We start from the raw sequence: 15,499 nt of genomic DNA on the forward strand, positions 1-15,499 counted from the left end.
CGCATATCACAGATCAGTTAAAGAACCTTGAGATGTTTAGCCTAGAGAAGAAAAGACTTGTGAGTGATATGATAATTCTCTCTGAACATCTGAAGGTCTGTCATGAGTCAGAGAGACTAGAATTGTGTTGCTCAACCCCAGAAGACACAGCTAGAAGTAATTGGTTAAGTTACAAAGAGGCAAATTTAGACTGTATGTTGAGACATGATCGCAAAGCACTTGCACTAGTTAAAGGTGTTTATATAGACTTCCCATTAACTTCTTCAAGGGAAGAATCTATCTTTCACCTTTCTTTACATCCTTAGGGCTTAAAATAAGTGCATGGCACATAGTAGGTGCTTAATAAATATTTATTGACTGAACTCTATCTTTCACCTTTCGTTACATCCTTAGGGCTTAAAATAAGCGCATGGCACATAGTAGGTGCTTAATAAATATTTATTGAATGAACAATTTTCTGACTACCGCCTCACCTGAAGCATTCAAACAAAGGTTACAAGACTACTTGTCAGGTATGTCACGGAGGTCATTTTTTTTCAGGTAAGTGTTGGACTAGAAGGCCTCTGAGGTCCCTTTAAAGTGGGATTCTATGATCTAGTTCCTTTCTAGATCTATGTCCTATAAAGAGCTTATAATATTCTAGAGGTTGACAAACCATGCTTGGAATATTCTCCCTTGTCTTCCCTAACTTCCTTCAAGTCACAGATAAAATTCCACCTCTGTAAACATCTGTACTAATGTCTTCTCTTAATTCTAGAGCCTTCCATTTGTTGATTATCTCCAATTGATCCTATATATAGTTGTTAGTGTATTTGTTTGCATGGTTTCTCCCCCACTAGACTGAGAGTTCCTTGAGAAGAGGGGACTGTCTTTTGCCTTTCTTTGTATCCACAGTGCTCAGCACGGTCCCTGACACATAGCAGGTTCTTAAAAAAAGTTTATTGATTATTGACCACTAGAAATTGAGGATAGACAGAAACAAAGATGGAGCTAATTATCTGGTGACAAGGGGAGGAATAAGGGTTAGTGAACTGAAAAATCTGTGCTTTTGTTAAGAGTTGGTTTCTTTTGAAGGACTGACAGGATGAATCCATTTGGCAGCAGGGCAGTGGCTGGTTCAACGTTAAAGGGTTTTCTGATTTGGGAGATAATAGTTTAGTAGGAGCAATCAGAGGAAACCATGAATTATTTGATGGATTACGGTCAGTTCACCACCACCCACTTCATGAGATTATAGGACATGTTACGATGGAGCAACTTTCATGGAGTGAGACACTTATACTTGGTGTTTCTAACATCGTGTGGTCATCTCTTAATCACAGTATGAACTTCTCAATAGATCTGTTATATGATGTAGGATGTGTAAGATTCACATAGACTCTAGAAGATATTGACATCAAACTGATGTCTTGAATGGAATTTTTTTATTTTAGGTAAAGATAGAAAGTTGATTGAGAGTTCTCTCTGTCAATGTGTTAGAATGTTTCTTTTGAAACTTTAACTCTTCGCTATGCTATAGGCAGTGATGTTCTTCTTCTGTGCCCAAGCACTAAGATAGAATAAGGACACTGTGGCCTTCATGAAAATTAGAGTTAATTCAAGGGTTAAGAAAAGCTGTAACTGTTTGACTGCTTGTCCACATTTTGCTGTTATGTGACATGACTTTCCTTTCTACCTGCCACACATGGATCCTTAAGTCATTGTAAAGGCAAAACACAGAGGTGATGAAAAAGATTTTTCAACTTGAGCTAAAGCCAGGTTCCTCATTTTGGAAGTCAGAAACAACATCTTAAAAGTATATCCCAACTTATAGTCTGAGGCCGAGAGATCACAGTTGGACTCTTCTAGCTAGCAGGGGATATAAGGCTTGGAGCATAATTATTTCATTAGTCTCTTTGTGGCAGCTTGTGTGGGATGGTCAGGCAGGGGGCTAGGTAGTTATGGGGCAGCTGTCAAGTTCTGATATAAGAAAGATATCCAGGAGTCAAGAGATCAAGATACTGCAGGGGTCAGGGAATCACTGGTTCACTGGTACCATAGAATAGCCTTCCAGGGGTGGAACCAGGAAGTCAGAAACTTGCCTTGGCCCAGAGCAAACCAAAGGCTGAAAGTCAAGAAGTTACCAAAAACAAAAAACAAAAAAGGAGGAACTAGGTCTCAGGGAGTAAGTCAAAGACTGGGAGTTTAAAAAGTTACATGATTCAAAGGTTTTATTTAGAATGCTTAAATAAGTCTAATATTACATGTCCTCTGCTCTTTCCTACCTGCTTTATAAGTAGTAAGAGATCTTAATCAATAAACAAGTATTGTTAGGTTTCTATGATGTGCCAGGCACTGTGGTACATGCTGTGGATGCAAATACAAAAAAAGGAAAGTCCCTGCTCACAATGAGACTTCTGACTTAAAGGGGGGGAAGGGGATGATAAGAAGTATATACAAAATAAACAGAATAGGTGTCAGTAAATCCAGATACATATGTACATTAATAGTAACAAATATGTTGATCTGAAAACTTGGTTAGAGAGAAAAGGCAACAGGCTAAACGCATACATTTTAGGATTTAATTAATTAATCAATTCCCCATCAAGCTAACAGTTACATAGCGCTATGGAGCCAGGATCAGAACTGGCTGACTCAGTACAGAAACTGACTGTCTTAAGTACATTTTACCATGAGGAAGGAGTTCTCTTAGATAAACACATTGGAAACAAAGTGACATCGGTTGGGTTTTATGATCCCAAGCCATGGGCATCTTCTTTCCATAGCATGTCTCTGTGATTTAAGATAAGGAAAAAGTCCCATCACCCAGGTAACAGACATCCTGTCCTAAACAGGCCTTTGAAGTTGTTTAACTTAACAGAGTTTGACAAAGCTGAAGTCACACCCCAAGGTATTTGTGCTTTTCTCTTAACACTAGGATGGTAGAAGGAGGGTCTGATAAGGAAGTCCCATTTGCCCACCAAAAGGCATCCTCTCAACAAAGGAGACTATTAGGTCCAGGCTCTTCTTAATTCAAACTTTGGCCCTTATTAAAGTCTAAAATTTATATTAAATATTATCAATTAAAAGGCTTTATATATGTGTATACGTATGTATAATGTAAAGTAGTTTAAGAGAGAGAATACTAACAACTGGGAGAATCAGAAAAGGCTTTATATAGAATGGCAGAAATCATATAACAAACCTAACCGTAATATACAAGAAAATGATCTGCTACATTCTGCGACTGAATTCCATAGTTCTTTCTCTGGATGTGGAAGACATTTTGCCTTAAAAGACCAGTGAGAATTTTTTTAAGTGCTTGCATTGCAATGAAGCCAGGAAGACTATCTTCTTGAGTTCAAATTTGGCCTCACTTACTGGCTATGTGACCCTGGGCAAGTCATTTAATCCTGTTTGCCTCAATTTCCTCATCTGTAAAATGAGTTGGAGAAGGAAATAGCAAACCATTCCAGTATCTTTGCCAAGGACACCCCAAATGGGGTCATGGAGAGTCAGACATGAGTGAACAACAACGAAACAATAAAGGGCAAGTGTCGCTCCAATTTTACAGATGAAGAAAGTGAGACCTGGAAATAACTTGCCCATGCTCACAGGGCAGGTAAGTATGAGAGTAAAGGTTTTATACTGGAGTCAGATTGTATTAAATTTTCAGTGTAAGTATTTATACCTCAGGAATTGGCAAAAGCTCCAGATCAGGGCTTGATTTGTTTTGTTTAATATCTAGACTTAATAAAGTAATGGAGAAAATGTTCATAATGAAGATGAAACTGTGCATCCTACTTCCATACACTTTACCAGAGAGCTGGTTGTTAAACACGTAACAGCACATTCCAGCTTCTTTGACAGGTTCAATGTCCAGAGGAGAATTATTCTACCTACTGTACTTCCTCTCACTTTCTGAGTGACTCCTTTTTCTTCTCACAGTTCTTCTGGGACAGTCTCAGACATTTTCCCAAAGTTATTCACTTTTTTTTGACGGAGGCCAAGAATTTTTTCTCTCCTGGGAATTCCCAGGAGTCAGAAAACCAACATGAAAAAACCAGAATTGTCTTAACACTCCTAGGGACATCTCGTGCCCTTAAAATAATCCATGGCAATAGACCTTCCAGGGAGGAAGACAATTACATATGGACAGGAATAAAAAGAAGTATTCAGTACCCTGAAATGCCCTGCATGCCACTGCCATCCAACTGCTGTCCAGCAGTGAAGGACAGAATACAGGATTGTGTGAGTGGGGTGGGTCTGGAAATCCCTCAATACTATAGAAAAAGGAAAATGCTAAATACCACAGATGACAATCATGCGACCCCCTTTCCTCTTCCACCAGAACCATGTCATTTGGTTTCTCATCTTTCTTGGCAAGTGGTTTTTTTATTCTCCTTCCTTCCTTCCTTCCTTCCTTGCTTCCTTCCTTCCTTCCTCCCTTCCTTCCTCCCTTCCTCCCTTCCTTCCTCCCTTCCTCCCTTCTCCCTCCCACCCTCCTTCCTCCTCCTCCTCCTCCTCCTCCTCCTTCTTCTTCTTCTTCTTCTCCTTCTTCTTCTTCTCCTTCTTCTTCTTCTTCTTCTTCTTCTTCTTCTTCTTCTTCTTCTTCTTCTTCTTCTTCTTCTTCTTCTTCTTCTTCTTCTTCTTCTCTCTGCCCACCTTTCTCTCTCTCTCCTCTCCACCACTCCCTTCTTCTCCCTTTTTCCCTCGCTTACAATACTTAGTAATTGTGCTCTGGTCAATTAAAGATCCTTTAGGGGATAAAACCTAGAAGCCAAGGAAAACATTTAAATATGAAAAACAAACAGGTATATGGGAGATGCACATGAACTTTTCAGTCAACAAGTCAACAAAGATTGGTTAAGCACTTGTACTGTACTCAGTGCTGGGAATACAAATAGAAGGAAAAAGGAAAGGTAACTCTTGCCTTCAAGGAGTTTCTATTCTAATGAAAATAGAGAATACTGGATGCTGAAAAGTTGAAGGAGTAAAGGAGAAAGTATTTTGACCAATCACAAGAAGGGGCTACAGGAGTAAACTTTCCTCTTGTCTTACCACTCTCAGATTCATCCTGGGCTAAAATAAAGAAGACATTTTCTTATAGGGTAGTTTTGTTTCTTGGAAAGTTGAAATTCTCATAATTGGCTTTTACTATTGCTGAAGGATGTAGGAGTTTCTACTTGTGTGCGAAAAGAGCTCTTGGCCTGCTAATCATCTCAGGATCCCTGTGTGAGAGGCAGGTAGCAATTCATACAATCACATTTGAGATGTTGTGAATCAAAGCCCAAGAAAGAACTTGTCAGAAACTACCAAGCAAATGAAAATAGTCTAGGATAAAACTGAGTTGTCTGAATGACTTTTACTTTCCATTCTACAATTTTTATTATTACTAATAGAACTATGAGAGACAGTGTAGATAGTGGTTAGACATCTGGCCACATAGTCATAAAGACCCGCTTTTAAGTCTTGCATAGAATACAAACTGACTGTGTGGTCCTAAGCAAGTCATTGAATTTCTGAACTGCCCCCTTCAACTCTTAAACTAGGAATGGCAGAAAAGGTGTGATATATGTTGCTTTGGGAGGATTTTCATTAGGAGTTCTCTGTACTCATGAAATTGGGTCTGGTGAAAAAACCAAGCATACAAAACTAATACAACTATTGTTCCTTAGAATAGTTATTATACTGGAACAAACATCCATTTGATTTGTCTTTTGGAATTTCTATAGTGTAGTTCAAACCTCCTAGATGAGTAGAGTTACTTGGCAATTGTACCAGAATGACTTTATCATAATGTAGTTTATCTCTAACATGACCTGATTTGGGGGAAAATGTATTATAACACTGCAGCCAATCAATCAATTTATTTTATTCTTTGAGTATTTGAGGATGGGGTGGCCAATGCTGTTGGCAGAGAAGACAATTGTAATGCAGGCAGTTGATGAAAATGATTTAGATTAGATTAGTGGTGTAGGATGATGAGGAAGTCAGAGATGAGTTGAAGATAACTTTCCCAAATTGGTAGTAGTTTGTATGACAGATTGCCTATTAATAGTAAATTGAAATGTGACAAAATGCAATACAAGAAATGGAATGCGTTTTAAAGCCTTGAAATGAAGTCACTCCTTTGTTTTGTTTTGTTTTATTCCTATTCAGTCTTTGGAATCAGTTTGACGCCATCCAGCAGATAATCGCACTCAGATCCGTGAACTTGGTCAGACTCTAATTGATGGTGGGATTCTTGATGACATAATCAGTGAGAAGTTAGAGACCTTCAATAGCCGATATGAAGAATTGAGTCACTTGGTAAGAATACATAATACTCGTAAATGATGATGATGATGAATTATTGTTTCACTTTAAAGGAAGAGCAATGAAGGAAAATAAAGTTTTACCATGTAGGCAGTGGTCAGGCTAAAGTCACGCAAAATCATAAAGTAGACCTGACTGGGTTCTTCTTGCATCAATCAAAAGAACTTTGACATTATTTTTATCTTAAACATTCTCTTCATTTGCTTTTGGATATTGTAACAGCAAGCATCCTGACACACATCTAGGATGATCTGCTGGCACATGTTCTTAGATCTGCTTTTCTAAGGAAAGCAATTTAAAATTCTACTTTAATGACATTCACCAAAAGAGAAAATACAAGCAGAGAAGCTTCCACCTGTCTGACCATAAGCAATATGTACATCAGAGATCAACAGACAGATCCAACTGTCTGACCATTAGATACACACATAGTTACTAGAGAGAGAAGTGCCAGCGTCTGGCTTTTCAAAGCTAGGGGGGCTCCTTATCAGTTATCCAGAGTCTCATCTGGCACATGAACCTTCTTTCAAATAGTAAGCCCCAAAAGAAAACCTTACCTCAGAGTATGTATACAATTTTCAGAGCCAGAGGGCATCATGACCTTCACGACCCAGTGCCTCATCAGAAATTAACAAAAACTGTGGACCTTCCTACACAACAAACATCCCCTGATCAAGCTTCCCTGAAGGCTATTACTGGGCAAGGAAGATCTTTAACTCTCATTAACACAGATATAGAATTTTATACCCTTAACTGGACAAAATGCATTTTTCTATTCAGCTATTAAGGTTAAATAGTGTTTGTTCCTAAGAAAAAACAGAGTTCAAATCATCTTGATCAATGATATATCTGAATATATCATTAAGTGCCTTACCTGTCAGCAGTACAGATATATTTCATTATATACTTCTGTGCGTTGTATAGTAACGGGAAAGCTACATTTCACTATTAAGTCGTAGAAGTATTTAAACTTTGACAGCAGATGTTAGTAACGATGTATAAAATGTATTGAAAAAAGCAGAATGTGAATTTCCTTGATCTAAAACAAACACTGAGCAAAACACTATTTTACATGTATAAGCGTTTATAAGATACTGGAATTATATATGCTTACTTGAAACTTACTTACCTGAAAAACTTCATAGAATTATGTTATGTCATTTTTTCCCTATCTTGAGCGTTTTGCAAACCATAATTTTTACATATGTTTATAAAATTGTTACTTTTGGAAACATGTATCTAAAACCCCAAATAACAATAATGTGCATTAGTGACACCATAGAAATTATCCCTGACCAACGCACCCATTTTTCAGTACAGTTCTAGAAATGTTAGCAATAACAGTAAGACAAGAGAAAGAAATTAAATTCATAAAATGAGGCAAAGAAGAGACATGACTATTCTTAGTTGTCAGCGATGTGATCATTTATTTATAATATTCCAGGGAATTAGCAAAGAAACTAATTGAAGCACTGAGTACCTTCAATGAATTTCCAGACTTCACTTTAAAACCACAATCAACAGTATATCTGTACAATTAAAAAAAAAAGTCTGAAGGACCAAACAGAAAGTAAATTTCAAAATAACTACGAAATGTATAAAATATTTTGGAGTTATTCTGTCAAAGCACAGCTAATATTTGTGTAGCTTGGAATAAAAATGTTTCTTCAAGAAACAAAAGATAATATAATTGGAGCAGTCACTGCTCATTGTTCGGTCATACTAACATAATAAAGGTGATAATATTACCAGAGTTCATTTGATGATTTGATCATTAAGAATGAGCAATGGGGTACTTTATCAAATCTAATTGAAGTTGTAACAGTTCACTTGGGAGAACAGATGACCAAAGATATCAAGGTAAATAGTGCAAAAAATTGAGTGGGAGAGAATAGCACTTCTTATTATGTTATTCTATTATATATACATGTATATGTATATATAAAATATATATATTACATTATAAAGCAGCTGTCAGTGAAATCATATTTTACTGTTCAAAAAATAGAAAAAGGGTATCAATGCAGTTGACTTGACAAGGTCTAATCAGAAATACTGGGAGCTCACTTACTTATGTATGGAAAAGGTGAAAGCATAAGGAGAGGAACCTTCATGTGTTACTGGGAAAATTGGAAAGCAGTTTGGTAGAAATTAGGCTTAGACAATATCTTGTACAATAATGCAGAATAATATCCAAATAGATACATGACCTGAATATGAAAGATAATACCAATGGAATGTTGCAAAATTAGGAGATCTTATATACCTTTCATAGCTACAGTTGGTAGATGAATTCTTAACATAAGGAATAGATGAAACTGACCTGATAAAATGAATAATTTTGATTATGTGAAATAAAAAAGCTTTTGCACAAACAAATTTAATGCATACAGTTTAAGAATTGGAAGCAGTCAACTGGGAACTTTTTTTTCAATCAAATCTCTCTGATAAGGGTAGATATCCAAGACATATCATGAATAGAAATATGTAAGACCAAAAGCCATCTGCTAATAGTGAAAAAAATAATAATTTTTAAGAAAAATTTTAACTATTAATAACTAATATTGTAAACTTTTAAGAACTATATCAAAGAATGTTCCATTATCGAATAATTTAAAAAAATGAAAGTCAAGGTAACTCTGAAATTTCATATCACACAGTACCTGAAAAAATTGGCCAATGGTAACTCATATTTTTCCTGCCTTTCATTCATAAAAATGACTTCCCAAAGTCATTCTGTTTTCCTTAACAGAGCCAGAATTTGAAGCCAGTTATTTTGTCTCTGTGTTTTGCGATCTTTATTCTTATACTTTGCTGTTATTTAATGTTGTTTATAGAAGAAATCTAATGTTGTGAGGGGTAGTCTTTTATGCTTTGCTAAGAGAAAAGTACAAGTATCTTTTTTTTGTTACAACTCAATAGCATCTTTTCAATGAATGTTCTTGGATGTTAATTACTTCTCTAAATCAAGTCATAGCTCTCTAAGCGGTGATGCTTTGGCATCTCTTTCTTCTTTTTGTGACCTAGAATGTGTGGATGCTCTTGTATTCTGATAGTTATACCTAACTGAGTGTCTGCTGAGTTTCTTAATACTTTTTCTCCTCTATAGGCAGAATTCAGACAAATTTCTTTGGAAAAGCAACTACAGACCATGAGGGAAACTGACCACATGTTGCAGGTCTTGCAGGAAAGCCTAACTGAGCTGGAGAAACAACTCACCACCTACTTGACAGATAGAATAGGTGCCTTCCAGGTTCCACAGGAGGCTCAGGAAATTCCTCAGTTATGTAAAGTTTCTTAGCTTTCAAATATTGGTACAACGAATGGTTCCTATCAGTTGCTGGAGACAACATGTTTGATGCAGATGCAGCAATTTCATAATGCAGATCTTCTATTTTTATTACACCTTGTCAGGTCCAAGAGGCTTTATACACACCATGTGGGCAGCTCTTTAGAGCTTGTTTGAACTTCTCCTCCTATTAAGAACATATGGGAAATAATAATTATAATCACTCCCATTTATAGGGCACTTTAAGGTTCACAAAACAAAAATAAGGAATGTGGAGTTTTCAGCTATAAGAGATTTTCCGATCATTTCGTCCGTCTTCCTCATTTTAGAGATGAGAATACTGAAGACCAAAGAAAGGTGTAATACTTTCCTTCAGGTAGCATGTGCCAGACTTGAGATTTCAAGTCAAACTGAAATGACTAAAACTATTGAAGGGAGATGAGACTCTCAACTATACAAATTATTGGCTCTCTCCTCCTACACCACCCCTACCACCACACCATCACGCAAATCTTTTCTTAGGATTGTTACAAGACAAAAAACATAAATGAGATTCAGATTCCTATTCTGTGCACAATGTTTGTAGATGTGACCAAGGCCTTTGACACTCACAAATTAGGGAAAATTATGTCAAAATTGGATTGCCCAGAGAAGTTCATCAGTATTGTATGCCAGCGTCACGATGGCAAGTTTGCCCAGGTTGTGGATAGTGGACAATGCTCTTGTGCCTCCCCAGTCATCAATGGAGTGAAACAGGGCTGTGTGCTTGCTCGCATGCTTGTTAGCATGATGTTTTCAGCCATGTTATCAGATACTTTCAGTGAGGATAAACACAGTCTCAAGGGCAACTACCGTACTGATGGTAAGTTCGTCCGTTTGAAAAGGCTACAAAGCTATGACCAAAGTGGAGGGAGTGTTGGTGCACGATTTTCTGTTTGCAGATGATTGTGTACTCAATGCAACCTCTGAAGCTGAAATGTAACAAAGTATGGATCAATTCACTGCTGACTGTGCTAAATGTAGCCTAATAATTAACAGCAAGAAAATACAGGTGCTCCCTCAGCCACCATCCATATGTAGAACTATCGGTTGCAACAAATGGAGAAGTTTTGAACTCTGTGGAAAAGTTCACTTACAATTGGTAGTGTATTTTCCAGGGATGTACACATTGACAATGAGGTCGATGCACGCATTGCCAGAGCTAGCTCAGTGTTTGGGAGGCTCCAAAGAAAAGTTTGGGAGAGAAGAGGTATTAGACTGACTACCAAACTGAAGGTCTACAGATCCATTGTGCTGACCTCATTGTTGTATGCCTGTGAAATATGGACAGTCTACGAGTGCCATGCCAGGAAACTGAATTGCTTCCATTTGAACTGTCTTGGGAGGATTCTGAGGATCACCTGGCAGGATAAGCTACCAGACTCTGAGGTCCTTGCTTGAGCGGAACTGCCAAGCATTCATACTACATTTCAGAGAGCACAATTCCAATGGGCTAAGCACATTGTTCAAATGCAAAGTGTGTGTGTGTTCATCCTTTGTTGACGAAGAAGACCATGCTATCAGAGAAATAATGACATGACTTGCACTTAGTTTTGAGGGAGGACTGTGCAGGTCACCAGCCTCACTTCTCCTCCAGAATCATCTGAATCCAGTGAGGAGATATTCATCAGGATGACTGGAGATGACCCAGGATGAGGCAAATGGGGTTAGGTGACTTGTCCAAGGTCACACAGCTGGTGAATGTCAAAAGTTGGAGGTGAGATTTGAACTCAAGTCCTCCTGACTCCTGTTCTGCTGGCTCTATCCACTGCACTGTACGCTTGCCAAAAACTGTTTCATGGAGAAATCACATGGCATAGGCGATCACATGGTGGTCAGAAGCAGCAATGCAAGGAAACTCTCAAGGTCTCTCTCAAGAACTTTGGAATTGGTTGTGTGACATGGGAGACACTGGCACAGGACCGCTCAGCATGGTGTGCCCACATCAGAAAGGGTGCTATACTCTATGAGCAAAGCAGAATCAAGACAGCACAAAGTAAATGTGGGATGCGCACATTTGGAGTATCCACCCCCAATGTTCATATGACTATCTGTGCTCAATCTGTGGTAGAGCATTCCAAGCTCATATTGGTCTGATCAGCCACAGTCGGACACACAGAAATGTCATTTTGTCATGGTAATGTCATTTTGGTCCTCTTCGAGAACGAAGGACAACAACCAGTTTGGTGATAATCAAGTAATTCTTGAAATGTTGGGGACTGGAAACTTAGAAAGAACCTTATAGATGTAAGACAAAGAAACCTTTTGTAGTGTCAATAATTGCCTCCAGATTTGTTTTGGAAACTAGCATCTCTTTAATATGGGAGTTTTATTAGATTGGCTGCTTTCAAGATTATTAACAGGACAGAAAGTAGAAACAAGATAAGGCCTTAAGTATTCAAAAATATTGTTAAAGAATGGCTTTAGGTTTGGTTAAACTTGCCCTGTTTTGGTTTTTTTTCTGTGTCTTCCCCATACATTGTTTGCTTTTGAAGTTGTACCAATTTAACCAAGACGAGCTTACTGTTCCATTTATTCAAGTGGCCACTTCTCTGATCAACTGCTTGAAAAGCTTCAGAGGCAGGGAAGTAACACTTTCCTGACTGAACTGGGGGAAGACGTCTCTAATGAAATAGTGAGAAAAGAAAATTAACATATGCCCAATCTATAAGGCCCTGGTCTTTATTGGATTTAGGCAAGTAAAGTAAAAATTCTTCATACACTTGAAGGAATGATTGAGACAACTGAATGAAGGGGAAAAGAGAAAGAGAAAAACACCTCATTTCTCATCCCATCTTCTTAAACAAGATTGGCTTAGATCATAGTGCACTAGCTAATTTTAAGACAACCTTAATCTTCTCTTATTGCATGTGGCACAATCCCAAATTCAATTGGCTCTGCAGAGTGGTACAATACAGTGTAATGTTGTATGGAGAAAGTATATCCATTCTTTGTTGCAGGGTATTTAATCAGGCTGATCTGCGACTATTCAGTAACCCATTTTAAATACAGTTGAGAAGAAAACCGGACTCAAATGATTCATGCTGAGACACTTTATGACGTCCTACTATTTTTCTTCTGTAATAAAATCATAGTTCATATTTCCATAGCCCTTTGAAGTTTACAATGTACTTTTATCACCATCAGCCTGCGAGATAAGTCATGTAATTATTACCTATTTCCAGATGAGGAAATTCAAGTCTAAGCCTGAAAGGTCTAAGAGATCTGCATAAAGGAAGGGAAATCCAAGTTTCCTTATTGCACATAAGACATTCTACATTTTGCATGTCTGTAAAGGAGACATTCAACTTTTCTTGGCTTTAATTAATTGCTATTCCTTTATCACCTCTCAAATATGTGCCAGGCACTGGGGATTCAAGGACAAAATTTAAACAGTCTCTGTCCTGGCAGAAATCAGAATTTTTAAGAATGCAAAATATTTCTAAAATATAGACAAGGTAATGGGTTTGGGGAGAAAACATAAATAGCTGGGGCGTGGGATAAGGGCAGAGAATCTAGTAGGACTTCTTGTGGAAAATGGCACTTGAGCTGAGATTTGAAGAAAGCAAGAAATTCTAAGAAGTAGAGATGAGAAAGGAATGCATGCTAAGCATGCTAAGGGATGGAGTCAGGAGATAGAGGGCTAATAAGAGTAAAAGAGAGGAAACTAATTGAGAAAGCTATGTGAGGGCAGACAGGCCCTGGGGCCTGGGGACAGGATTACTGGCCTCAGGCAAGTGGCTTCTGGGCTAGCCCTCAGGTCCTTCTCTCTAGCCAGGCTTGGCAAATCAAGGTGGCCTTGATGATGTTTCCAACACGACTTTGGATGAAAACTTCAAACCTGTGTCTCTGGGAGCCTATCAGGTTTACAGCACCCACTGGTCTGAAGTACCACATGTGAAACCTAGACCAAAGGACTCCTTCCTTTCTCTCTCTCTTCTTCAGACCTCTTGGCTATTTCTGAAAAACTGGCCATTCCAACACTAGAGCACTACTGCCACTTCCGGTGGGGAATGGCAGGAGGAGATAGTCCAATCGGGAAGAAATGATGAAGAAAATTAATGCATAATGAGGTTAGAAAGGAATGTTGGGGGCAGGTTGTGAAGGGTTGGCAAAGTGAAACAAAGGAGATCTGACCCTAGAAAGTCACTGGCCTGTCTGCTAAATAAGGGAGGAAAATTATGAGGGGATAGGATGTGATGAGGAGATACTTGGGGTGGGAAGCTGGTTGAAGAGGCAACAGTCCAGGTAAAAGGAGATGATAGCCAGAAACAGGTCATGTAAGTAAAGAGATGGGGAAAAAATAAAAGATACTGTTAAAACAGATTTGGCAACAAACAATTTATGTGTTGTATGGGGTATAAGAGAAGATAAGGATAGACCGACATTGGGAAGCTGAATTGTCTGGATAAATTATGGTGTTATCAACATGAAAAGGAAAATTCAGAAGATGAGTTGGGGGGTAGGAGGAAAGATAATGAGTTCTGATTAGGAAATGTGGAGATCTGGACAAGGAAGAATTTATGACCAAACAAGAGACAGGGAGCATTATGGGATGCAGAATGGATAATTTTGACTACACTTAATTAAAAAGTTTTTGCACAGACAAATCCAATGCAGTCAAGATTAGAAGGAAAGTAGAAAGCTGAGAAATTTTTTTCTTTTGGAGAAAGTTTCTCTGATAAAGTTCTAATTTCTCAAACATGTAGAGAACTGAGTCAATTTTTTTAAAGGTTACATGTCATTCCCTAATTGATAAGTGGTCAAAGGATAGGAACAAGCAGTTTTCAGAAAATCAAAGCTATAGCCATACGAAAAAAATGCTCTGTCTCTATAGATTAGAGAAATGTGAATTAAAACATCTCTGAGATAATACCTCATATCTACCTATCAGATTGGCTAATATGACAGAAAAGGAAAATGCTAAGTGTTGGAAGGGACATTGAAAGATTAGGACACAACAAATTGTGGTATATGATTGGATGGAATACTAGTATGCTCTAAGAAATGATCAGCAGGATGAATCCAGAAAAATCTGTACAGACTTACATGAACTGATGCAAAGTGAAGTGAGTCTAATATTGGACACGGATCCAACAATACAGTGTGCTGATCAACTGTAAATGACTTAGCTGTTCTCAGCAATGCAATGAGCCAAGACAATTCTGAAGGACTCATGATGAAAAATGCTATGCGTCTTCAGAAAAAGGAACTGACAGAAGCTAAATGCAGATTGAAACATACTATTTTTCACTTATTTTATTGGCACGTGTGTTGCTTTTTGTCTGTATTTTCTTGTACAACATGACAAGTATGGAAATATGCTTTGCATGATTACACATATGTAACATATATCAGACTGCTTACTCTCAGGAAGGGAGAGAAGGAAAGAATTTGGAACTCAAACTTTTGAAAACCGAATGCTAAAGATAAAGAAAATTATCTTTAGATGCAACTGAAGAAAAAATAAAATATTATTAAGACTAGGACTTGAAAAAAAAAGGAAATGAGGGGTTCAAGATGCCTTCAGGACATCTAATTGAAATGTTCAATGGGCAGCTGGCAACACAAGACAGGAAAAAGACATTGTTTCCATCTAGTCTTGTTCCTTAGGTCCTTTCCATGGGAGCCGACCAGGTCATCAAGCTGGGGCAGCATTGAGAGAGAAGGCCCACAATATAGCCAGGGGGTAAAATCACCGTTAGGTACTGCGATATGGAGGATAAACAGCAAAGGGAATTAACTCAGAGGTAGGGGAGGTAGGTAGAAAGTCAGAGAGAAGAAAGTACAAAGAAGGAGAGGTTAGCCAACGGTTTCAAATGTTGAGACAGGTCAAAAAAGTACAAGTTTAAGAAATTTAGCAATAAACAGAGT

The 15,499-nt window shown here is 37.9% G+C and overlaps 1 protein-coding gene across 1 annotated transcript in view; it reads right to left on the reverse strand.

Annotated features, from left to right (window-relative positions):
• Positions 1-7,695: 7,695 nt before the first annotated feature.
• The window catches only part of LOC140526927 (utrophin-like), a 90,112-nt gene continuing 82,308 nt past the window's right edge, over positions 7,696-15,499 (reverse strand). The window contains exon 19 of the mRNA XM_072643558.1: positions 7,696-9,773. Within this exon, the coding sequence (XP_072499659.1) occupies positions 9,749-9,773 (25 nt within the window). The 3' untranslated portion in view covers positions 7,696-9,748. The remainder of the gene's footprint in view (positions 9,774-15,499) is intronic.

Source organism: Notamacropus eugenii, chromosome 2, assembly GCF_028372415.1.
Source record: "Notamacropus eugenii isolate mMacEug1 chromosome 2, mMacEug1.pri_v2, whole genome shotgun sequence".
NCBI classification, from domain to species: domain Eukaryota; kingdom Metazoa; phylum Chordata; class Mammalia; order Diprotodontia; family Macropodidae; genus Notamacropus; species Notamacropus eugenii.